Source organism: Theropithecus gelada, chromosome 10 (genome assembly GCF_003255815.1).
Source record: "Theropithecus gelada isolate Dixy chromosome 10, Tgel_1.0, whole genome shotgun sequence".
Lineage (NCBI taxonomy): Eukaryota > Metazoa > Chordata > Mammalia > Primates > Cercopithecidae > Theropithecus > Theropithecus gelada.
The window spans coordinates 70,544,518-70,570,962 of NC_037678.1; the positions used below are offsets into that span (position 1 = coordinate 70,544,518).

General features: G+C 43.6%; 1 protein-coding gene across 3 annotated transcripts in view; it reads right to left on the minus strand.

The window, feature by feature from the left end:
• Positions 1–19,051, minus strand: part of TM9SF4 (transmembrane 9 superfamily member 4) — a 57,143-nt gene extending 38,092 nt beyond the window's left edge. The window contains exon 1 of one of the 3 annotated variants that reach the window (XM_025400308.1): positions 18,801–19,051. In XM_025400308.1, coding sequence (XP_025256093.1) covers positions 18,801–18,815 — 15 coding nt within the window. In that variant the 5' untranslated portion in view covers positions 18,816–19,051. Of the gene's footprint in view, positions 1–18,516 lie in introns of all 3 variants that reach the window. The other 2 variants (XM_025400310.1, XM_025400309.1) reach the window with 2 other exon arrangements.
• Positions 19,052–26,445: the final 7,394 nt, after the last annotated feature.

Consider the following 26,445-nt stretch of genomic DNA (forward strand, 5'->3'; position numbering starts at 1 on the left):
CTGGGACCACAGGCACATGACACCATGCTCTGCAATTTTTTTTATTTTTTTGTAAATACGGCATCTCCCTATATTACCCAGGCTGGTCTCAAACTTCTGGGCTCAAGCAATTCTCCCGCCTCAGCCTCCCACAGTGCTGAGATATAAGTGTGAGTCACTGCACCTGGCCGATACATTTCTTGAGTAGGAATGTTCAAGCTTTAGATTTACATAGTAAAAGCAGGAGCTAGAACATTGTGTGGCAGGATTCCTTTTTTTTAAGTCATCTTTGGAAAAATATTTAGGAGGCAAAATGTCTTAGTGATGAGCTTTTTTCCTTTTTTTGTGCATCTATATTTTCTAATTTTCTTAGAGGATTATATAGTATTTATGCCACTTAAATAATAAATGAGGCAAAAGAAAACATCACTGTTCTGAACACTGAGGTGAGAGTAATCCTAGCTTGGCACAGAGGAACATCCACCCACCGGCCCCAGTGTCTCTCCAGCAGCACCTCCCACCTTTTCTTTCTAAGCCTTCAGGGAGATCTAGGACTTGGGACACTGTATGTGTACACACACACACACACACACACACACACACACACAATGGAATACTCTTCAGTCATAAAAAAGAATAAAATCATGTCTTTTGCAGCAACATGGATGAAACTGGAGACCATTATCTTACGTGAAACAACTCAGAAACAATGTCAAATACTGCATGTCCTTGCTTGCAAGTGGGAGCTAAATAATGTGTACACAGGGACATACAGTGTGGAATAATAGACACTAGAGGCTCTGAAGGGTAGAAGTGGTGAGGGATGAGAAATTACTTACTGGATACAATGTACATTATTCAGGGGATGGTTACACTAAAAGCCCAGACTTCCCCACTACCCAATCTACCCACGTAACAAAGCTGCATGCACTTGGTACGCCCTAAATTTTATTTTAAAAGAGAAAAGAAATGCAGAATCTCGGGCCCTACCCTAGAACTAGTGAATCAGAACCTGCATTTCAGCAAGTTCCCTGAGTTAAAGTTTAAGCAGCACTGTTCTAGGTAAGCCTAAAGTGCAGTCAGGGTCAAAAACCACTGCTTAGATAGAAGGGTCTATCCCAGATGATACAAACCTCTCAGAAGGGATGTAGTGGTCTGTATTTCCCTTTGACTAGATTTAAAACTGCATCTTGATAACCAATACTGCGATGGCTGTCACTTGCTAGGGAAAGCACTGAGCCTGGGGTCTCAAAATAAGGCCAGGGAGTTATACCCTCCCCTCAGTTGTGCAGCACTGGGCAATCAACTTCAACTTTGCTGGGCTGTGTCCTCATTTGCTAGGATGGATTCATGTGGTAGAAGTGGAGCTCAAAAAAGAACATGGATTTGAAAACATTTAATAACCAGTAAGCCACAACCCTTATATGTAAGTATGATTATCATTATTTCTTGCTCATCAATAACCTGTGCTCTGAATGTCTCCTCCTAAGAAGCTGGACACCAGATCTTTTTGTCTCATCTGATATGTGATTTGAAACCAGTGCAGGGGATCACAATCTCCTCTGGTTATCAAGCCAATTAAGTCTAAGGAGTTACCGCAGTTCTACCTTCTTTTGAAACAGAATCCTCCAGATTTAGTTGAGCGACACCACCCTAGGGAACTCAAGGGCTCTCTGAGAAGCTCAGGTTGCAGAGCAATGAAAAGCAAATCCTGAAAGACTTTAATACACTTTTGTTCCAGTCTCAAACCAATGGAGCAAGTACACACATAAAAAACAAAAACAAAAAGACACAGCAAGAATGCTCTAACAGGAAAACACCACCAAAAAACAACCAGAAGGCAGAGTCACGGAGCACCTTCTAAGTATAAGGCACGGTGATAGACCTGCTTCCTTCTTTCCACTTACCGCTTACCAAATCCCTGCGCCCTGCTAGGCACTGACAAACATTGATTTGTGGTATCCTCACAACTACAGGTACCTGGAGATTTTGGTCACCATTTTGCAGACGGTGTTAATCTGAGACCCAGAGACCCAGAGGTTAAGTAACTTGCCCAAGGTCACCCAGCCAGAATGTGGAAAAACAAGGATGCTCTTTTCAGGCAGGTGAATTGCATTACAAATGAGGAGACTGGAATATGATGTTCATAACAACGGCAGCTAACATTTATTGGATGCTGATGACCTGCTAAGCACAGTTCTAGGTTCTTTCCATGGAATAATACAATGAAAACAATCCTATGAGGTGGGGACTCTTGTTCCCATTTCACAGATGAGGAAACTGAGAGTCAGACGGGCTTCTCAGGATTAGCATTGAACAGTATTAGGATTAAACAGGATTTAGTCTGGTTGAGCCCAAAGCCCATGTTCAAACCACTACAGAAATTAGTTCACAGGCCAGGTGTGGTGGCTCACGCCTACAATCCAAGCACTTTGGGAGGCCAAGGCGGACAGATCACCTGAGGTCAGGAGTTCGAGACCAGCCTGGCTAACATGGTGAAACCCCGTCTCTACTAAAAACACAAACATTAGCTGAGTGTGGTAGCAGGCGCCTGTAATTCCAGCCACTCAGGAGGCTGAGGCAGGAGAATCGCTTGAACCCGGGAGGTGGAGGTTGCAGTGAGCCGAGATCGCACTATTACACTCTAGCCTGGGGGACAAGAGCGAGACTTTGTCTTAAAAAAAATAAGAAAAAATAAATTAGTTTAACTACTTATTGAGCACCTACTGTGTGTCAGGCACTGTGCCGGCCTCACAGCATACATGCCCACAAGGAGCTTTCAGGCAGGTCAGGGGACACAGACGAGCCATCAGCCAATCACAACACTAGGTCCCAGATGCTCTCAGTAGGTTAAGAGGCTAAGAGCAATATGTTGGGAATACATGGGAGCAGCAATATACCCAGACTTGGGGCAGGGAAGGAGTGCAAACCTAAGAACTCAAGTCTACCCTGAAACCTGAAGGGAGGGGAGAGGAAAGAGAGAAGGGTTCCAGAAAGAGCACAACACAGACGTAAGGGCCTGGCGGCAACTCTGACTTTTTGGCAGGTAATCTATAGGCTGGTGCTTCTTAAAGTTTAACGTGCATTTAAATAACTTCGTGACCTTGTTAAAATGCAGATTCTCATTCAGAAGGGCTGGGTAGGGCCTGAGACTCTGCATTTCTCACAAGCTACTAGGTGATGATGACGCTTTCGGTTCACGGACTATCCTATGAGCAGCAAGTGTTGGGCTTTGTTCTAAGCGCAGTGAGGAGACTCAGGAATTTTAAGCAGAAAAGGAATAAATCATATCTGCAGTTTTAAAGGTTACTCCGGCTAGTGTGTGTGTGTGTGTGTGTGTGTGTGTGTGTGTGTGTGTGTGTGTGAGTGAAAGGGGGGCTGTGTGCAGCACATTTCTGCTCTGGAGACATAGTAATATCCAGTCCAGGATTTGACATTTAATAACGATAAATGAAATAATCTAGCCCAGTGCGGTGGCTCATGCCTATAATCCCAGCACTCTGGGAGGCAGAGGTGGGTGGATTGCTTGAGCCCAGGAGTTTGAGACCAGCTTTGGCAACATGCTGAAACCCCATCTCTACCCAAAATACAAAAAGTTAGCTGGATGTGGTGGCATGTGCCTGTAGCCCCAGCTACTGGGGAGGCTGAGGTGGAAAGGATCACCTGAGTCAGTGAGCCATGATCACACCCCTGCACTCCAGCCTGGGTGACAGAGCAAGACTGTGTCTCAAAAAAAAAAAAAAGGAAAAGAAAAGAAAAAAGAGAAATCACTTATAAATTCTTGGTCAAATGTGAAGAGAAGCAGCAGCCAGGTACAGAAGTGGAATGACATGGCATGCAGTGGTAAAACTTGAGCATGTACGGAAATTACCAGGAGGGCTTACTAAAACACCTGGGTGTGGGGCAGGGCCTGAGAATGTGCACTTCTAGCAAGTTCCCAGAAGATGCTGCTGCTCTTGAAATCACACGTTGAAAACCACTGGTGTACTGGAAAGAGCACAGGCTTTGAGGACCATACAGACATGAATTCAAATCCCAAACCTACCACTTTCTAGCTGTGTGACTTTGGGTAAATTTTTATCACTCTTTTGAGTCTTGGGTTCTTATCTGTAAACGAGAAAAATACTACTAACGTCATGGTAGGGTGATGGTGGTAAAGATTAAATAAAGTTCATAGAGCACTTGGCACATAGTAGGTGCTTCATAAGGCAGGGTGGCCTTGTTTTGGGTTGTACAAGAAAGCAGAACCAAGGAGGACACTGCAAGGGAGATGCAGCGGGCCCACTCTAAGGGCTCTTCTAACAGGAGAGCTACGCAACCGTCACCGTGAGCTGAGTGACCGTGGGAGGAGGTGGCAGAGGAGGTCTCTGCCCTGATGAACAGGGTGAATCAGAGGTCTCACGACCTCCCTTGAAGCGCAAGAAGTTAACAATTCCCTTCAGAATATTTGACACTGTATCAACCAAAGTAACCTAAAAGTAAAACAAAACAAGGCAAAGTTCCATTCCAAGTTGGGTTTGATGGGGTTAAAAAGACAGTTTTTAGGGCTGGGTGTTGTGGCTCACACCTGTAATCCCAGCACTTTGAGAGGCCAAGGAGGGTGGATCACCTGAGGTCAGGAGTTTGAGATCAGCCTGACCAAGATGGTGAAATCCCGTCTCTACTAAATATACAAAAATTAGCCAGGCGTGGTGGCACACACCTGTAATCCTAACTACTTGGGAGGCTGAGGCAGGAGAATTGCTTGAACCTGGGAGGTGGAGGTTGCAGTGAGCTGAGATCGTGCCACTGCACTCCAGTCTGGGCAACGGAGTGAGACTTCATCTCAAAAAAAAAAAAAAGAGTTTTTAAAAAAACTTCAGAGGTCATATAATCCAGGAGGTCAGAGAGGGAAAGTAACACACCCATGGTCACACAGCAAGTTATCTGCAAAGTGACGTAAGTCCAGCTCCCCCCAAACTAGCACAGCCAAGTGAACAGAGGTCTGTCATCAGGCTGGGAGCCATGCTTAGGGACAGTTTGAGGTCACGATTAGAGGTGTTCAAGAAGAACTGTATTGCCACAGATGAACTGCTTATTCTTCTCCTTTGAGCATCCCTCTCCAATTCTTTTCCTCTGATTGTTCGTCTCCCTTGTCTCTCCCCCAATTCAGTGCCTTTCTTTTAACAAACCATTGCAATAAATTTGGTATTTGTCCTTTACTTTGGAGTGATTTTGAAAAGAGGAATAGTTTTTTCGAAAAGGCAGACTAGTTTTACTAAACATTAAAATGTAGAGCTACCCAGGCCAGTCATGGTGGCTCACACCAGCAATCCCTGATTTGGCAGGAGAATCACTTGAGGACAGACAGGAGTTAGAGAACAGCCTGGACGAAGTAGTGAGACCCTGTCTCTACAAAATTATTTAAAAATTAGTTGGGTATGGCGAAGTGGGCTTGCAGACCTAGCTACTTGGGAGGCTGAGGCAGGAGGATCGCTTGAGTTCAGGAGTTTGAGGATGCAGTGAGCTATGATGGTGTCACTGCACTCTAGCGTAGATGACAGAGGGAGACCCTATCTCTTTAAAAAAAAAAAATTGTATATATGAGAGAATGTGTGAGCTAAAGAGCTATCCAAAGTGTTTGATACTGGTGGAAAGAACATAAAGACTTACAAGTATAATTAAATAGAAGTACTAGAAGAAAATATGGATATGCTTTTAAATAATCTTCGTGGAAAGTTTCCAAAGAATAAAACAAAATCCAGAAGGTATAAAGAAAAAGGATACATAAATGCATAAAGGAAGAAAATGAAAAAAATACACCAAAGAGAAAGAAAAAGACAGTTTAGGTAAAAACATTTAACATACTTGACCAAGAATTACTTTCTTCAATATACAAGGACACTCAGAAACCGATAAAGGACAAATAATCCAAAAGAAATATGAATGGGCAGTTAAAAAAAAAGCTCAAATGGCCAAACACAAAAAGATGCTCAGCATCATTCATAATTCAAAAGCTGTAGGTCAAAATAATGACATCTCATTTTTTTGCTTAACAGAGTTATAAAGCTTTAAAAAGTATGATTAGCCTAGATGTAGGTAAACTGGTACAGTCTTAAGGGAGAGTAATTTAGCGATACATACTTAAATAGAAGGTAGAACTGTTACTGTAGGACTGCCAACATAAGCTATTATGCAGGGAAAAAAAAAAAAAAGAGGCACAGCAGGTTTATGTAGTTTATGTATAGCCTTTTTTCACTTGTCTAAATAAATTTTTAAAAAACCATGTACCAAAGCCAGGCGAAGACATCACAAGAAAAGGAAAAGGAAACCACAGACAACTATCCTGTGTGTTCATGATGATGATGAACAGATGAAAAAATTGTTTTTTTTTTTTTTTTTTGAGACGGAGTGTCGCTCTGTCGCCCAGGCTGGAGTGCAGTGGCCGGATCTCAGCTCACTGCAAGCTCCGCCTCCCGGGTTTACGCCATTCTCCTGCCTCAGCCTCCCTAGTAGCTGGGACTACAGGCGCCCACCACCTCGCCCGGCTAGTTTTTTGTATTTTTTAGTAGAGACGGGGTTTCATCGTGTTAGCCAGGATGGTCTTGATCTCCTGACCTCGTGATCCGCCGGTCTCGGCCTCCCAAAGTTCTGGGATTACAGGCGTAAGCCACTGCGCCTGGCCTTTTTTTTTTTTTTTTTGAGACAGAGTCTCGCTCTGTCACCCAGGCTGGAGTGCAGTGGCACAATCTCGGCTCACTGCAAGCTCCGCCTCCCGGGTTCACGCCATTCTCCTGCCTCANCAGTGGCCGGATCTCAGCTCACTGCAAGCTCCGCCTCCCGGGTTTACGCCATTCTCCTGCCTCAGCCTCCCTAGTAGCTGGGACTACAGGCGCCCACCACCTCGCCCGGCTAGTTTTTTGTATTTTTTAGTAGAGACGGGGTTTCATCGTATTAGCCAGGATGGTCTTGATCTCCTGACCTCGTGATCCGCCGGTCTCGGCCTCCCAAAGTTCTGGGATTACAGGCGTAAGCCACTGCGCCTGGCCTTTTTTTTTTTTTTTTTTGAGACAGAGTCTCGCTCTGTCACCCAGGCTGGAGTGCAGTGGCACAATCTCGGCTCACTGCAAGCTCCGCCTCCCGGGTTCACGCCATTCTCCTGCCTCAGCCTCCTAAGTAGTTCGGACTACAGGCGCCCGCCACCACGCCCGGCTAATTTTTTTTGTATTTTTAGTAGAGACGGGGTTTCACCGTGTTAGCCAGGATGGTTTCGATCTCCTGACCTCGTGATCCACCCACCTTGGCCTCCCAAAGTCCTGGGATTACAGGTGTGAGCCGCTGCACCGGGCCTGAAAGAATTCTTAACAAAACATTAGAAAATTGAATCTACGTTAATACATCACGACCAAATGGTGTTTATCCTATGTTGGCTTAATATTTGAAAATCAATTAATATAATACACCAGATAAACAGAATAAAGGACAAAAACCATATGATCATCATAATGGATGCAGAAAAAGCCGTTGACAAAATCCAACATATTCATCATTAAAACTCTCAACAAATTAGGACTAGAAGGGAACTTCCTCAATCAGATAAAGGGTAGCTATGAAAAATCCACAGCCAGTAGTGAAAAACTGAATTATTTCCCCTAAGATCAGGAACAAGGCAAGGATGCTGACTCTTGTCATTTCCATTCAACACTATACTATAAGCCACTGCACTAAAGCAAATATATTAATAATTAAGGGCATCCCTGAAGAAGCATATGGGAAAAAAATTAAAAGAAATAAGCAAAAAGTGCTTTTAGTTACGGATCACATGATTGTGTATCTAGAAAATCCTAAGGAATACACAAAACAACTACTAGAACTAATAAACAAGTTGAGCAAGATCAGACTACCAAAAAAAAAAAAAAGCTCCACTTAGTATAAAAAAAATAAAATATTTAGGAATATATATATTTTTAAAAGGACTTGTACATTGAAAATTCTGAAATTGCTGAGAAATGAACGAAGATAATTGGGGCGATATTCCATGTTCACGGACTAGAAGACTCAATATTGTCAGCATGTCAGTTCTCCCCAAATTTATCTACAGATTCACTGCAATCCTTATCAAAATTCCAGCAGGTTTTTCTGTAGAAACTGACAAGCTGATTCTAACATTTATATGGAAATACAAAGCATCCAGAACATCTAAAACAACTTTAAAAACATAATTGGAGGACTTACACTACATAATTTCTAAACATATTATAAAGCTACAATATCAAGACAGTGTGGCAAGAATATGCATAAAGATCAGTGGAACATAAAAGTCTAGAAATAAATCTTTACATTTATAGTAAATTGATTTTCAACAAAGCTGACAAGGCAAATTCAATAGAGAAACAATAAGTCTTTTCAAAACATAGTGCTTGGACCGCTGGGTAGCCATATGCACATGGAACCTTAGAACATACACACAAAAATTAAGTTAAAATGGATCACAGAACTAAACAAAAAAGCTAAAACTAAAACACCTTTAGATGGAAAAATAAGAAATCATTGTGATCTTGGGTTAGGCAAAGATGTCTTAGATACAACACCAAAACCAGAATCCATTAAAAAAAATTAAATTAAATTTCATAAAAAATTAAAAACTTTTACACTTTCAAAGATACCACTAAGAAAATGAAAAGATGGGCCAGAGACTAGAGGAAAATTCTCTGCAAATCACGTATCTGATAAGGAACTTATATCCAGAATATACAAACAAGACTTAAAACTTAATAAGAAAATGACAATCCAATTTAAAAATGGACAAGAGATTTGTACAGAAATTCACCAAAGAAGATATATGAATGACTAATAAGCATAAAAGATATGTAATATCATTTGTCAATAGGGAAATGCAAACCAAAATCACAGGGAGGTACCACCACACACCCTCAAGAATCTGCCTGCCTCGGCCTCCCAAAGTGCTGGGATTACAGGCATGAGCCACCACGCCCAGCCCTAATTTTTGTATTTTTAATAGAGACTGGGTATCACCATCTTGCCCAGGATGGTCTTGAACTCCTAGGCTCAAGCGATCCACCTGCCTCAGCTTCCAAAAGTGCTGAGATTACAAGCATGAGCCACCACATCTGGCCAAATAAACCTCTTTTCTTTATAAATTACTCAGCCTCGGGTATTCCTTTATGAGCAACACAGTCTCCCAAAGTGCTGGGATTACAGGTGTGAGCCACTGCGCCTGTTCTATTTTATAGCTTTTTAAAGATTGACAAATAAAAATTGAGTATATTTATGGTAGGCACACAACATAATGTTTTGATACTTTTATAGCTTTTTAATACATTTTTCCACGTACATGGATCACTCTTACTCAAAATAAATACGTTTACGGGCACAGTAGCTCACGACTGTAATCTCAGCACTTTGTGAGGCCGAGGCAGGTGGATCGCTTCAGCCCAGGAGTTTGAGACCAGCCTGAGCAAAACCTCGTCTCTACAAAGAATCCAAAAAATTAATGAGGAATGGTGGTGCTTGCCTGTAGTCACAGCTACTCCGGAGGCAGAGGTGGGAGGATCACTTGAGCCTGGGAGGTGGAGGTTGCAGTGAGCAGAAATCACACCACTGCCTTCCAGCTTGAGCAAGAGTGTGACCTTGTCTCAAAAAAAATAAATAAATAAAATGAAATAAATACATTTAGGCTGGGCATAGTAGCTAACGTCTATAATTATGTGGGAGGATTACCTGAGCCCAGGAGTCCGACGGCTGCAGTTAGAGTGAGCTATGATTCCACCACTGCATTCCAACTTGGGTGACAGGGTGAGACCCTGTCTCTAAAAAAATTAAAAAATTAAAAATAAAGACAAATATTCATTTATATTTTAAGAAGCGAAGGAAATGGGTTGCCTCTGAAAGTACCTGGATGAGTTCCACAGAAGATGTGCAGAAAGTGGGCTGCAGAGGGGGTTCTGGCACCAGGTTTGTGGGTAAGCAGACAGCTTAGCAATTTTTAATCTTGGGGAGGGTGTCACAAATGCCTCTGAGAAACTTACCAAAGCTACAGATACTGCTCTCGGAAAAAATATTCCAATACACAGAGAATCAAGGACTAGAAGTTCGTGGGTCTCTGGTAAAAACCCCTGGATATTGTTCCAACTTTTTGTGATTCTATGACTTCATCACCTTCTATACTCCTGATAGCCTGATAAGAGGATGTTTGGTCTGCTGTTCTTTTCTGCAAGGAAGTAGCGAAGTACCTGCTTCTTAGGAAATTCCTTTAAATCTTCTTTTAATTTTTTTTTTTTTTTTTGAGACGGAGTGTCACTCTGTTGCCCAGGCTGGAGTGCAGTGGCCGGATCTCAGCTCACTGCAAGCTCTGCCTCCCGGGTTTACGCCATTCTCCTGCCTCAGTCTCCTGAGTAGCTGGGACTACAGGTGCCTGCCACCTTGCCCGGCTAGTTTTTTGTATTTTTTAGTAGAGACGGGGTTTCACCGTGTTAGCCACGATGGTCTCGATCTCCTGACCTCGTGATCTGCCGGTCTTGGCCTCCCAAAGTGCTGGGATTACAGGCTTGAGCCACCACGCCCGGACTTAATTTTTAATTGATCGCCTCATTAACTCCCATGTGAGGTTCACTCTGAAAAGTCAATTAAATATTTAGTAAATCATCTTCTGCGTGTTCAGAGCCATGCGAGGAGTCCTAAGAGATGTGAACCAGCCCATTCAACGTCATTTTGCTTTTGCTACTTGGTTTGCAAGTCATGAGACCGCAAAGGCAGCATATCAAGCAATAAGGTGATGGCAATCTAGAAGCCTTTTGTGCTGTAATCTAACACGCCATCACTGGCAAAGATACAGGTGACCTGGAATGTTATAAAGCTCAAGAGAACCAAGAATCAAGGTCTTTCCCTCCCCATCTGTTTTATTCTTGGGGGTGGGGTGGGTTGGGCACTCAGAAATATCTCCCCCAAATAGCTGTCTAATGAAGGGCTGCTAGGACTCAAAAGTACCCCAAACTACTCCAAATTCACCCCACCCAGTTTGAAAGGTGTGAACAACTAACATTTTCCAAAGAAAACTGGAAGTTTTTCTGAGAACTAAAAATTATTTCAATCACTCGCATTTCTCTGTAACCAGAAGTTAACCTTTTCTGGAGCCCTCTGCCTTGCAATCTCCTTTCCCATAAATAGCATCAACTAGCAGCAATACATCTGGTCAATCTGAACAGCCTTTTTGGTTCCTGTTCCACGCCTTTCCTACCGCAAAAGCAGCATTTTCCTTAAAAATAGACTAGATTCTTTTACTTTCTAAAAGACAGTCACTTTTTTTCTTTTTTGAGACAGAGTTAACTCTGTTGCCCAGGCTGGAGTGCAGTGGTACGATCTTGGCTTACTGCAACTTCCACCTCCTGGGTTCAAGTGATTCTCCTACCTCAGCATCCTGAGTAGCTGGGATGACAGGTGCCTGCCACCAGACCCAGCAAATTTTTTGTATTTTTGTAGAGACGGGGTTTCGCCATGTTGGCCAGGCTGGTCTTGAGCTCCTGACCTCAAGTGACCCACCCCGCCCTCGGCATTTCCCAAAATGCTGGGATTACAGGTGTGGGCCACTGTGCCTGGCGACAATCACCATTTTGAGACCATGTCAGTAACTGCTCCCTCAGATTAAGCAATAAAAAAAAAAAAAAGACAGAAAAAGGAAAAAGAAAGAAAAAAAAAGAAAAAGAAAAAGGCTTTAGGCACAGTTTGCCAACAGTTAACTGAAGTCAATTACCCAGTCAGTTAAAGCGTACCAAAAATCCAACCACATGTGAATGAAGGCTAATGACAGCTAGAGACTACTTACTAAGCAGGCCCAGGGAACTAAATAACTCACAGAGCAAGAAAAAAAACAAACAAACAAAAAACAAATTAGCCACAGGAAACTGAAAATGTAGCCTTTATTTCAGAGCCCACAGAAACAGAGTAGCTGTTGAACAGAGACACATGAAAGACTCAAAGCTGTAATTTGGGGGTAGGAAAAATGTACAGCAGGCTGCGGAAGTCCAGGTGAAACTAACAACCACCCTCACAAAGCAACAGGCAACCAGACTTCAACCTTGACGCCAGAAAGTGCAGAAATGTACTGCTCTCCTGTCTCCACCTTGGGTATTTATAAAAGAACTCTCAGCTAGCCCAAGCAGCAAGCTTAGATAGCTCACCTCAGGAAGACTTCAAACCTTGGAGTAAAATTACAGAGCGTCCTCTTTGTGCTAGCACTTTCATCTCATAGTTCATTTAATCATCACAACAACCCCTTGAGAATATCATCCTTGTTTCAAAAATGAGAAGATTAAAAAGTTCTGGAGACGGATGGTGCTAACAGCTGTATACGTGTGAATGTACTTAATGCCACTGAACTGCACACTTAAAAACGCTTAAAGTGGGCCAGTCATGGTGGCTCATGCCTGTAATCCCAGCACTTTGGAAGGCTGAGGCAGATGGATCACCCAAGGTCAGGAGTTCGAGACCAGCCTGGCCAACATGGTGAAACCCTCTCTCTACAAAAAATACAAAAATTAGCCAGGCGTGGTGGCACATGCCTGTAATCCCAGCTACTTGGGAGGCTGAGGCAAGAGAATTGCTCAAACCCAGGAGACGGAGGTTGCAGTGAGCTGAGATCGCACCACTGCACTCCAGCCTGGGCAACAGAGTGAGCCTCTGTCTCAAAAAATAAAAAAAATAAAAATAAAAAAGCTTAAAGTGGTAGATTTTGTTATTACCACAATAAAAAATTTTTAATATAAGGTAATTGAGGCTTAAAATGGCAAACAGTTTTCCCAAAATCATATAACCAACCAGTCCAAAGTCACAAAAGTAATCACAGTGTCACAGCTGGGAGGCTAGCCCATATTCTCGGACCAAGCATAAGACCAGGATTTCAAACCCGGGGAGGTCTGTCGGTTTAATGCATCAGGCATAGGTGAGAAACCATGTTAGGAAGGGAGAGAAGGAAGCAATGAAAAGGAATGAGATGGAACTGAGAAGTCCTGGGTGTCCCCATCCATGCCCCATTTGGGAAACTCTAGTGTCAGCAAATGGTTCAGGGATCAAAGCAGGCTTGGAGGTGGTAGATGGCTCCTATTATTCATCTGTGGCCAGATGGCTCTCCTCATCTTGGGTTCTTCCCACCTTCTTGCCAGTGCCCAGAGATCAAAACTCAACCTTCTCCAACATTCTGTGACCTGCTTCTTTAATGCCAAGATCAAAGAGAGACGTTTGTCCAAGTTGTAAAACAGAAACCAAGAGGCAACTTAATGTGATCCCAACCTCCTCTGTACTTCCTGAGGGGGGTTAAGGGCATTCCTTTAAAGGGACCCCTCAGAGAAACACATTTAACCAAGGCCCGATGTCAGCACCTCGGTTCCAAGGACACAGTAGCTCCTGCAGAACATGAGCCAGGTGGGGAAACCTGGGTGATAAGACAGACAGCACAACCAACACAACAGCTTGGAAAGATCACAGGGACCATCATCATGGAAAAAACAAGGTAAGTCTGATTTTATAGGCATATTAGCAAAACTCACCTTAAATGCAAGTATTCCAAACTACAAAATTTTCAACTTGGAATTTGGAAATCATCAAGTCCAAACCTTAATTCCACACATGTCATATATGGAAAACAGACTAACAAAGCCAAAGTCATTTGCCCCAGGCCACACAATGCATCAATGGCAGCGCTGGGACCAAGCCCAGGCTGCTGGCTCCTGCTCCAGTGTTCCTTCTTCAGTCAGCTCATGTCCTCCTGTACATGGGGTCCACAGGAGACAGCCACTTCCTTTACACAAGACTGATGGCACAGCTCAGGCTCCCGGCCTTCTGTTCCAGGACTCTATCATCCAACCTGATTAGCACCACATTCCACCATTAAAAACAGCTTTAGCCTGGCACAGTGACTCACGCCTGTAATCCCAGCACTTTGGGAGATCAAGACGGGAGGACTGCTTGAGGCCAGGAGAGTGCAAGGCTAGCCTGGGCAACATAGCAAGACCCCGTCTCTAGGAAAAATAAAATTAAAAAATTAGCTGGATGTGGTGCGTGCCTGTAGTCCCAGCTACTCAGGAGGCTAAGGCAGGATGATCGCCTGAGCCCAGGAGGCAGAGACTGCAGTGAACTATGATCGTGCCACTGCACTCCAGCCTGGATGACAGAGTGAGATCCTGTCTCAAATAATAATAAAAAACAAACAAAACCAGTTTCTGGGCCTTTGACTGGGGCTGGAGGGACTACTGGCATTGGCTCCATTAGCACAAAGGAATCTTGATGTCATTCATTCCATTCCTCTGTTTCTGGACTGGATCAAACCCAAGTAACCGCAAAACAGTGTGAACTGATGCAGCAATTACACCCCTATACGCCCAAGGAAACTGAACGTTATGTTCACACAAGAACTTACACCTGAGTGTTCACAGCAGCATTATACCTAACAGCCAAAGAGTGAAAACAATCCCAATGTCCACCAACTGATGAATGATAAACAAGCTGTGGTACATCCATACAAGGGAAGATTCAGCCATAAAAAGGGATGCGGCACTACTGATACATGATACAACATGAACAAACTTTGAAAACATTATGCTAAGAAGTCAGACACAAAAGATCACATATTATATAATTATCTTTGTATGAAATGTCCATAATAGGCAAATCCATAGGGACAGAAGGTAAATTAGTAGTTGCCTAGGGCTGTGGGGAGGGAAGAGTAGGGAGTGACTCTCTTTTGGGGGTGATGAAATGTTCTGAATTACACAATGGTGATAACCATAACATTTAGTGTATGCACAACCTATGAAAACACTAAAACCCACTAAATTATATACTTTAAAGGGGTGAATTTTATGGCATATGAATTATATCCATAAAAAAGATTATAATAAAAACCAAAACAGTATGAACAATGATGTGAGAGAAGTACAGAGTTTTATTCTCCAAACTGAAGTTTCTAGACTCCTGAGACATCTAGAAATGTACTCAATGGACATTTCCCAAGTTTCAGTGAAATAACATTCCCAAGAACTGTTTTCCATAAAGAGTGAGACATAAGCCCACCTCTCAGTTCAGACCTAGCTAGATCAACACTGTATCCTGTAACTTCACAGAGTAGTCGAAATCTAAGGATGGAAGAAGACAGGAAAATCAAAGAGAACTTCAGTTTATACCAGCTATCTTTCATGGAGGGAGAAGTCTTGCCCTGCAGGTTCAGGACACACCCTCTATACTAACATCGTTCTGGGAGACGGCAGCCCAACGCTTGGGGAAGAAGAGCCATTCACCAAGGAGAGAAATGGAAAGGCTCACATGCCACTGCACTTGCACCCACAACCCTAACTTTCAAAACAAAGGACAAACCAAAAACCCAGCTGTTCCCACGGCCACTGAATCCACTAGTTCAGTTCCTCTTTGGCTGTATGACTCACCTCAGTGACCCATACACTCCAAAGTAGATCTACCGCACCCCTCACCCCCCACCAATGGTTATGAAATGAGGGTGTGTATGAGGGAGTGGGGACTATTCTGACTTCCGTGTAATGAAGTGCTGACACAGATCAAACTCAACCCTGTGACTCCACTTTGCCCCTTACTCACATACCCCCATAATAAATTTGCTTCCACACCTTTTCACTATTGCACCAGATACGAAGTTTCTCCATATGCACCCTTTAAACTGGCCTCTGCGGGTCACTGCATACACTATATATTCAGTTTCTTTAAATCAGTTACTGTTTTCAGTACAATACTCCCAGATGGCACAACAAATGCTTAATCACCGTACTTTCAGGGTTTTGTTGTTGGTGGTGTTTTTTGTTTTGTTTTGTTTTTGCGAGACAGGGTCTCACTCTTGTTGCCCAGGCTGGAGTGCAGTGACACGATCTTGGCTCACTGTAGCCTCCACCTCCTGAGTTCAAGCGATTCTCGTGCCTCAGCCTCCCGAGTAGCTGGGATTACAGGTGCGTGCCACCACATCCGGCTAATTTTTGTATTTTTAGTAGACAGGGTTTCACCATGTCGGCCAGGCTGGTGTCGAACTCCTGGCCTCAAGTGATTCGCCTGCTTCAGCCTCCCAAAGAGCTGAGATCACAGGCGTAAGCCACTGCTCCCGGCCTGTTGTCATTTCTTAAGACAGGGTCTCGCTCTGTTGACAAAGCTGGAGTGCAGTGCTGTGATCAGGGCTCACTGTATCCTTGGTACTGACCTCCCAGGTTCAAGTGATCCTCCCACCTCAGCCCCCGAAGTAGCTAGTACTACAGGTGCACACCACCAAGCCCAGCTAATTTTTTCCTTTTTTTTTTTTTTTGTAGAGATAGGGTTTTGCCATGTTGTCCAAGCCGGTCTCAAACTCCTGAGCTCAAGCGATCTCCCTGTTTTGGTCTCCCAGAATGCTGGGATTACACGTTGAGTCACTGTGCTGGGCAAAATCTCCGTCCTTTCCACTGTGCTTAGACTAAAATCCAAACTCCTTTCCACAGCCTCTGTGCCAACTGAGAACAAGCTGGCTCCCTTCAAGTACTGTCCTCAAGGGGATGGGAAGGGGAAGCAGCCTAATACAACACTCTATTTCAAAATGCAATCCACCGTCAACAAAATGTAGACTGCAGTCCATCCCAATTCCAGGCATGCTTCTCAAAACAGTTGCTCTTGCTTCCCTTCAGTTTCATCTTGTATCATTCTCTCCTACCCCAACCCTCACCATGCTTGGCTCCTCCAGCCTTCTGTGTGTTCCTCAAAACCACCAAGCTCCCTCCCACCTCGGTCCCTTACACTTGCCATTTCCTTTGCTTGGAATATTCTTTGAATGGCTGGTTCCTTCTTGTTAATTATGTTTCAACTCAAGTCACCTCCTCTGAGACTTCTTTCTGGCCACTCAATCCAAAGTAGTTGTGTCATCTAGTCACCCCAATCACTATCACTTCATTTTGCTGTCCTCACAGCATTTACTGGTGACATTATTTTGTTCATGTATTTACTTGTTCACTGCCTGTCTCCTCAAACTAGAAAGGCTCCACAAGTGTAGGGACCTTGACCCTCTAATTCACAGCTACACCCCTAGTTCATGGAACAGAATCGGTACTCAAATATTTGTTGACTAAATAGATGTGTACCACATATATGTATGGCTAACTTATAACCTCTTAAAAATCTCTGACCAAGGCAGGGATTTCCCAGTGCAGTGCTGTAAATACCACTTTATTCACTTTATTCAATGTTTTCCTTATAGCAAGAGAGGGTGTGATTTTCTGTTAAGTTCTCACACCATCTTTGTTCTGAATGTGCACCAGAATATATATACATACATATATATATATATACACACACAAGTTTCAATATACTACTTTGAGGATTTGCTCCATTCATGGTTCAGCCTGAAGTCTGAAACCACAGAAACCAGGTAAGGTCATGAAATCTTTTTACGTGACCTCTGAAGTTCTAAATAAGGAATCCCTCATTAAACAAAAGGTAAGTTCTCAGTCAGCTAAGAGAAGGAGGGAAAACTGCTACCAGTCAATAATATATCCCTGTTTGGAAAAAACCAACACCAAATTATTTAAGCCAGAATCTTCCTTTGCTAAAATCAAATGTCATTTCCTTTTCTCTGAGTCTTCCTTGTCATTCACTCCCAGGATGAAATTATCTGCTGACGAAGCAGTAAGCAGGAAGATCCAGCAAATCATTCTGAACTAAGTGACTTCAATTTTAGTTTTGGTCTCTTGACGATCAGAATTTGAACTAAACTTTTGGAAGAAGGACCAGTCCTTCAAAGATTTACTTCCAGGGTTCTGCATCAGGAGCCTGCAAGCTCTGACCCAACTTCCAAGCATGGCTCTTTTACCTCCACCCTCATCCACACAGACTTCATCCTAACATATAGCTTCATCATAATGAGCCTTCATCCCTAACGAGCTGTGTGGCCATGTTGGGGAATGGGAAGGACAGCAGTGAGGTGGTGCTATTAGTGTTTTTCAAAACGTAGTTCACAGACCACCTCCACCATAATCACCGGAATGCTTATAAAAGGGCAGATTCCTGGGCATCACCTGGCCCTATGGAATTAGAATCTTTGGGAGTGGGGCTGCTCAGGAAACTGCATTTTTAGCACGCCTCCTCCTGCACACCCCGAGATTCTTTCGCACAGTAAAGTTTGAGAACCAACAGGGTAAAAGGTCCCTAGAAGAGGGGCAGGGAGTTGACTGAGAGAAGACAGGAGGCGTAGGGAAGCGTCTAGGGATGAAAGATGGGGGTGGGGTAAGTGAGGGCAAGCTCTGGGGTAGCGGCAGTCAAGAGGAGTGCGGGATGGGGACAGCTATGAGTGTAAGTGAGGACAGGGCTCTGCAAAGGATCTGAGGCAGCGCTTGGGCTGGGAGGGTGGTCAGAGGGGAGGTCACATCCGCGGACTGGTTAGGATGGTGGGGAGGCGGGGAGAGCAGGGTCTGGACGTGACGGGGAGGAGCAAGGATGAGAATAACGGGGGCGGGGGTCTTCAGAGGGGTCAGGACTGGGAGGTGAAAACTGGAAAATGGGGCTCACAGTGGGCGGAGACCAAAAGTAGAATGGGAACCGGCGAAGGTAGCAGCCAAGGTCTCTCTCCGAAACGGCGCCTCCCCCAAAACTTGAGGCCTTGACAAGCCTGAGTGCAGGGGCAGGGCCGGGGAGGTGGATCTCGGGGGAGACCAGCCCAGTCAGAGGCAGCCCTCAGGCCTGAGTCAGGGGTCCCGGAGGTGGCTCAGGGTCAGGCATGGGGTGCTGGAAGATCCTGGGATACCCCGGAGGGCCCCGCTCCAGCTCCCGCTCCCGGAGTCTCCTTCACTCACCATCGCCGTCGCCATCTTGGATCCACGTGTCGCCGTAATGACGTCAGCGGAAGTGGTGCTCCCAGGTTACGGAGTTTTAACTCCGCAAGGTGGTCGCCTAGCTTCAACCGCTCCTGTAGCAGCGGTCAGCAGAGGGTAAAAGGAGTCTTAGCTCCTGCTCCACAGTCTGGTCTGGGAAAGTAAGGTCACTGATTAGTTGAAGAGAGAGAACGGTGTAACTATGGAAGCCATATTAGCTCCTGGCAGAAACTGAGCCTCCCCTATCCCCGCTGCATTGTGGGTAATGGGGGTGTGTGGAAATACGCTCGTGCTCTCAGCGCCATATTTACTACTGGCAGGAAGACCCATTGCCAGGGCTACCTGAGACCTTGATTTGAGGGAGAGGGTGGGCACTCGGGCTCCAAGGGCAGTCCGACTCCAAGAACAATTTGTAATTATATATTTAATTATTTGTTTGACTGTCCTATATCCTCTTTAGTAGACTGTAATCCCTATGAGGATAGACCCTGTTTTTTGTTTGTTTGTTTTTTGTTTTAACCTTGCTCTGCCTCATTCCCATCTGTAAAATGGAAAGGGGTTTCATCATAGGCTTGTGATGAGGATTCAGTGACACAATGTTAAATAGGATGTATTCAATAAATAATTGTCAGTATATGTTTATTATACTCCTTTGGGCTTGTGGTAGGTGCCCAATACATTATTTTTTAAGTGAAGGAGTGAAAACCAGCATATTCAGTGGAGGGAGATATCTCTGAATGTGGACGTCATGCACCAGCTTAGTATGTAACTCCAGATAAGTCACGCAATCTTCCTAAGACTCAGTTTCCAAATCTGTAAAAAAGAGACTCAAAGAATCATGGTATTAAGGTTAGGAAAGAACTCAAAGTTCATTTGGCCCATGGATATCACTTTAAACTGAATACAGTGCCATCTTAGACTGTTTTAAAAAGCTATTAAAAGAATAGTAATGTTAATAATAATCATCAGCACTTGCTGAGCATTTGGTGTGTGCTGCAGCGCTTGGCATTGTGCTAAAACAGTTCATAAGACTCTTTTTATCTAATTCTAGGGGGCAAGGGACAGTTGAACTCTGATCCCCACCTATGGGCACCACTGTGGTGGATTCTCTGCAGATGCTGCCATCTGGTTCTGTCCATCCTTGCATGATGAGCATACAGTTTCCCTCCTCAAGAGATAGACTCTGTTTTACATCATGTTGAATCTGGCTGGTCATGTTGGTTGCTTTGACTAATAGGATGTGCTACAAGTGATTCTGCCAGTACTGAGCCTAGGCCTTAAGAGGATTGAAAACGCCTGATTCTACCTTCTTAGTTATAAAGAAGTGTAGCTACTCTGCTGAAAAGGCACCTGGAGAGAGGGAGGCCCAGCCAACTCCTCAAGACATCCCAGAAACTCCAGCTGAGCACTGTAATAAGTAGTTGAAGTCATCTTGGACATTCCAGCCTCCACTGAGCTACTAGCTGAATGCAGCTACATGAATAACCTCATGAACCCCGTGTAGACCAAAAGAACTGTCCAGCTGAGCCCAGCTGTTTTAGAGTGGGGTGGTTTATTATAGATCATTTCAGGAACAGATCATTGAAACACACGCCCATTAACTCTTGTGACTGGCACAACCATTCCAAAGATTGGAAGATTGGCTGTTAACCCCAAGGAGGAGGAAGCTTGAGAGACTAGGGGGAATTTGCTGCAGCCTCATATGTTCCAAACTTGGTACCAGTTTTTCTAGAGCTTCGATCCTGGGTGTTTCCCACCATTTCTAGCTGCCTGAAGAAGGATAACTGATAAGGAGCAAAGCTCCATAAATGGCTTATTATTTTTTAGTATTTCCATTTTTTTCTTCTCATGCTTTGTATTTTCCCCTAAAGGGCTTTCACATCCCAATCTCTTTTGGTGACGTAAGCCAGAATCCTAGAACTAGACTGCCTGGGTTCAGAGCCCATCTCTACCACTCATTAGCTCCATAACATGGGCAAGTTTCTCGTTTTTTTCCCAAAAAAATATTTTTTTTGAGATGGAGTCTCACTCTGTTGCCCAGGCTGGAGTGCAGTGGCATGATCTCGGCTCACTGCAACCTCTGACTCCCGGATTCAAACAATTATCTTGCTTCAGCCTCCTGAGTAGCTGGGATTACAGGTGCATGCCACCAAGCCCAGCTGAGTTTTTGTATTTTCAGTAGAGATGGGTTTTCGCTGTGTTGGCCAGGTTGGTCTAGAACTCCTGACCTCAAGTGATCTGCCTGCCTTGGCCTCCCAAAGGGCTGAGATTACAGGTGTGAGCCACTGAACCCGGCCTAAATTTTTTTCATTGTTGTAAAATATACGTAACAAAATATTGACTATTTTAATCATTTTTAAGTGCACAATTCAGTGACATCAACTACATTCACAATGTTGCCAGTCATTACCATCCTCCATCTCCAGAACATTTTCATCATCCCTGAAAATGAATATCCATATGGAAAAGAATGAAATTGGACCTTTATCTCATACTATATACAAAAATCAATTCAAAATGGATTACAGACTTATAGGGCCAGAAACTGTAAAGCTACTAGAAGAAGACATAGGGAAACTTGACATTGGCTTGGGCAATGATTTTTTGGATATGTCACTAAAAGCACAGGAAACAAAAGGAAAAATAGACAGGTGAGATTGCATCAAACTTAAAAGCTCTGCACAGCAAAAGAAACAACAGAGTAAAAAGGTGACCGCCAGAGATAAAGAAAATATTTACCAATCAAAAACGATCTGATAAGGGGTTAATATCCAAAATATATAAGGAGCTTAAACAACTCAATAGCAAAAACTCCCAAATAACCTGGTTTAAAAATGGGCAAGAGATCTAAGCAGACATTTCTCAGGAGACAGACAAATGGCCAGCAGGTAAATGGAAAGGTGCTCAACATCCTTAATCATCAGGGAAATGTCAATTGAAACCGCAATGAGCAGTCATTTCACACCTCTTAGAACTGTTATTATCAAAATGACACACAATAAGTATTGGCAAGGATGTGGAGAAAAGGGAACTCTTGTGCACTGTTGGTAGGGGTGTAAATTTGTACGGTCACTATGGAAAACAGTATGAATGTTCATCAAAATTGAAATTAACAATAGAACTACCATATGTTGCAGCAATCCCACTTCTGAGTATATATCCAAAAGGGAATGAAATCAATGTCTGCACCCCCATATTTATTGCAGCATTATTCATAACAGCCAAGATATGGAAACACTGCAGCTGTAAACTATTATCTATATTTAATGTAAGTACATAACTATATATTATTTCTATTTATAAATATAAAATATATATAATATTTTATATATGTAACATATATATGTAACATATATATATATATGTTATGGAGGAAATATTCCACAAAGGCAAAAGTGCCCATGAAAATCATCATGCAGCTCTGGTTGGTAGCTTGAAATTCACCATGGTGGGAATGTTGACACCACAAAAATCAAGAAGCGCTACCAATCGGGGCTTGAATTTTTGTTTTGCTAGCAACATTTTTTTCTGTAAAGGGCCAGATTAGTAAATATTTTGGACTTTGCCAATCATACAGTTGTGTTACAACTACTCAACTCTGCCATCTTAGTACAAAAGCAGCCACAAACGTTACATAAATAATAGACATGACTGTGTTCCAATAAAGCGTAGTTTGCCATAGTTTGCCAAACCCTGGTCTAGACTTAAAGTGATGGAGAAAAAATGTTAATATTGCAGATTAAATTTAATGGTGGGCAGTGTCTATAGCTGTTACCTTGTAACTAGCACAAAAATATGACTTTATTTGAAAGTCTTTCCCTGATCAGCAAAGAATTTGCTCATATCATTGACTAAGTCAAGTTCTGATATATGTCGTCTTTATTTCACTTTCATCTTATTCCTGAATATAACCAAAACTATCAACCCACATTCATGTTGGTACTATACCGGGAAAGCCTATTTGTCAAGCAAGTTACCATTGTGGGCAACTGAAGCTTAATCCTATGGAGCAGCTCTGGGAAATGATGCAAACCACACACCTTGGAGTTACCCCACCGAAGGGCAAGGGAGCAAGGCTGTTTATACACCAACTCCTGGAAGTCATTAGCTGAGTACTGTTCCCAGAGGGTGTTAATTCCTTGGCACTTTCAGCCTTCTGGGAACACTGGCAGCTGAAGCTTTTTGCAGTTTTAGGGAAAAAGTCCTCAGAAACAGTGACGCGGGATAATGACCCCTGAAAAGTCCACCCCACTCTAAGAGATACGAGTGGGGCACTGGCAGTGCATGCTGCACCCTTGGAGGTGAGAGTCTAGAGGAAGATTGTCCAGGCTGATATGGTGGTTGTGCCCTAAAAATCCTGTGTTTCACCTATTCATCTCTCTCTCCCTCCCACTGCCAGACCCCTGGCAACAACTGACTTTATTACTGCCTCCACAGTTTTGCTTTTCCAGAATGTCATATAGTTGGAATCATATAGTATGAAATCTTTTCAGATTGGATTCTTTCTTAGCAATATATATTTAAGCTTCCTGAATGTCTTTTCATGGCTGGATAGCACTTTTTTAAAAATTTCTTTTCCTTCTCTCTCTCTCACTCTCTTTCCTCCCTCCCTCCCTCCTTTCCTTCCTTTTTTCTCTCTTTCTTTCTTGCTTTCTTGCTTTCTTTCTTTCTAGTTTTGCTCTTTGTTGCCCAGGCTGGAGTGCTGTGGCACGATCTCGGCTCACTGCAACCTCCACTTCTCAGGTTCAAGTGATTCTCCTGTCTCAGTCTCCTGAGTAGCTGGGGTTACAGGCACCTGCCACCACGCCAGGCTAATTTTGGTGTTTTTAGCAGAGACAGAGTTTCACCATATTGGCCAGGCTAGTCTCTAATTGTTGACCTCAAGTGATCCACCTGCCTCGGCCTCCCAAAGTGCTGGGATTACAGGTGTGAGCCACCACTCCCAGCCTATTTATTTATTTTTAAATTTTCTTTTTGAGACAGAGTTTCACTCTGTCACCCAGGCTGGAGTGCAGTGGCGCAATCTTGGCTCACTGCAACTTCTGCCTCCCAGGTTCAAGTGATTCTTTTGCCTCAGCCTCCCCAGTAGCTGGGACTACAGGTGTTTGCCACCAAGTCTGGCTGATTTTTTTGTATTTTTAGTAGAGATAGGGTTTCGCTATGATGGCCAGGCTGGTATCAAATTCCTGGCCTCAAGTGATCCACCCATCTCAGCCTCCCAAAGTGCTGGGATTATAAGTGTGAGCCACTGTGCCTGGCTATTTATTTATTTTGAGACAGGGTCTCATTCTATCACCCAGGCTGGAGTGCAGTGGTACAATCACAGCTCACTGCAGCCTAGACCTCCTGGGTAGTTCTCCTACCTCAGCCTCCTGAGTAGCTAGGACTACAGGCACCCGCCACCATGCCTGGCCAATTTTTGTATTTTTTGTAGATATGGGGTTTCACCATCTTACCAAGGCTGGTCTCAAACTCCTGGGTTCAAGTGATCCACCTGCCTTGGCTTCCCAGAGTGTTGGGATTACAGACGTGAACCACCATGCCCGGCCAAAATTATTTATTTATTTATTTATTTATTTATTTATTTATTTATTTATTTATTGAGACAGGGTACTGCTGTCTTGCCGAGGCTGGAGTGCAGTGGCACAGTCACGGCTCACTGCAGCCTCAATCTGCTGGGCTCAGGTGATCCTCCTTCCTCAGCCTCCTGTGTAGCTGGGACGACAGCTGCATGCCACCACAACCACCTAAATTTTTAACTCTTTGTAGGTATGGAGGGGTCCCACTTGTTGCCCAAGCTGGTCTCAAACTTCTGGGCTCAAACAATCCTCCCACCTTAGCCTCCCAAAGTGCTGGGATTACAGGTGTGAGCTACTGCACCTGCACCTGGTCAGCTCTTTTTTCTTAGTGCTGAATAATATCCCATTATATGAATATACCACAATTTGTTTATCCATTCACCTATTGGAGGACATCTTGATTGTTTCCAAGTTTTGGGATTTATGAATAAAGCTGCTATAAATATCCATGTGCCGTTTTTTTTGTGTGTGTGTAGATATAAGTTTTCAACTCATATGGGAGCACAATTGCTGGATTGTGTGGTAGGTTATACTTAGTTTGGTAATAAACTGCCAAATACCTTCCAAAGTGGCTGTACCATTGTGCATTCCCACCAGCAATGAATGAGAGTTCCTGTTGCTCCACATCCTCATCAGCATTTGGTGTCATCAGTGTTTTGAATCTTAGCTATTTTAGCAGATACTTTTTTTCAATTGTTGGGTTTTAAGAGTTGTTTATATATTGTGGATACCACTCCTTCATCAGAGATATTTTTTGCAAATAGTTTTTACAAGCTTGGGGATCATGGTTTTCTTTTCTTTTCTTTTTTTTAAGACAGAGGTTTGCTCTTGTCACCCAGACTGGAGTGCAATGGTGTGCTCACTGCAACCTCCGCCTCCTGGGTTCAAGTGTTTCTCCTGCCTCAGCCTCCCCAGTAGTTGGGATTACAGGCACCTGCCACTACGCCTGGCTAATTTTTGTATTTTTAATTGAGACAGGGTTTTACCATGTTGGCCAGGCTGGTCTTGAATTCCTGACCTCCTTTGATCCACCTGCCTTGACCTCCCAAAGTTCTGGGATTACAGGCGTGAGCCACCGGGCTCGGCCATGTTTCTATTTTCTTAATAGTGTCTTGGGCAGAGCAGAGTTTTTGATTTTAAAGAGGTACAATTTATCTTTTTTTTTTTTCTTTTGTGGATCATGCTTTTGGTGTTGTATCTATCCCCATGTTTTTACCTGTCTTTTCGGTGACCAGAGGGACAAATCAGTGTTGGTTTGGGCAGTATAAATCGAAAGAGCAGAAAGCAGAAATTGATCCTTTAACCTTGTCCATAAGCAATAGGCTTCAACTCCTGAGATCGTGCCTCAGTCGCTGTGGCTGTCATACTTCTATGTAACAAAACAACCCCGGAACACAAAGGCTTATTATCGTAAGCATCTATTTCTCTCTCACATATCCACAGGTCAGATGGAGTTCAGTTGATCTAGGCTGGGCTCAGGCCTGCAGGTTGGTCTAGGTCTGCTCCATCTGTCACTCATCTTCCTTGGACCATGTTCTTTTCAGGGCAAAAGACTGGAAGGCAAGCCCAGCCCCACAAGCACGTTTCAAGCCTCTGCTTGCATCACATGTGCTAACATCCCATTGGCTAAAGCAAGTCTCATGGTCAAGTTCAACACTGGTGGCACAGGGAAGTGTACTCCTCCCATCAGATTATTATCACAAATCATAAGGCAAATTTCCATCAGAAGACCCTGGACTCTGCTTTCATGTACCCAAGCCACATCCCAAACTAGAAAGCAAGAAAGAAATTACCAACTAGGCAAGTTGAAACACTACTAGCTTTATTTTCCACTGTTCTTATAGTCAGTTCCTAAGGTCAGAACCCCACCCTACTCGGAGGTACAGAATCAAGTTAGTGTAGGATTCTCTGGGACCCAGGGGGTGATGTGATGTACAACCTTCAGGGGATGCAATAATATGGAAAGGTGGTGTTTCCTTTTTACCCATTGTCCACCTCTTTCTGTCTTTCTCTGTGTGATAATAACTAGCTGCCAGGGACTCTCAGCT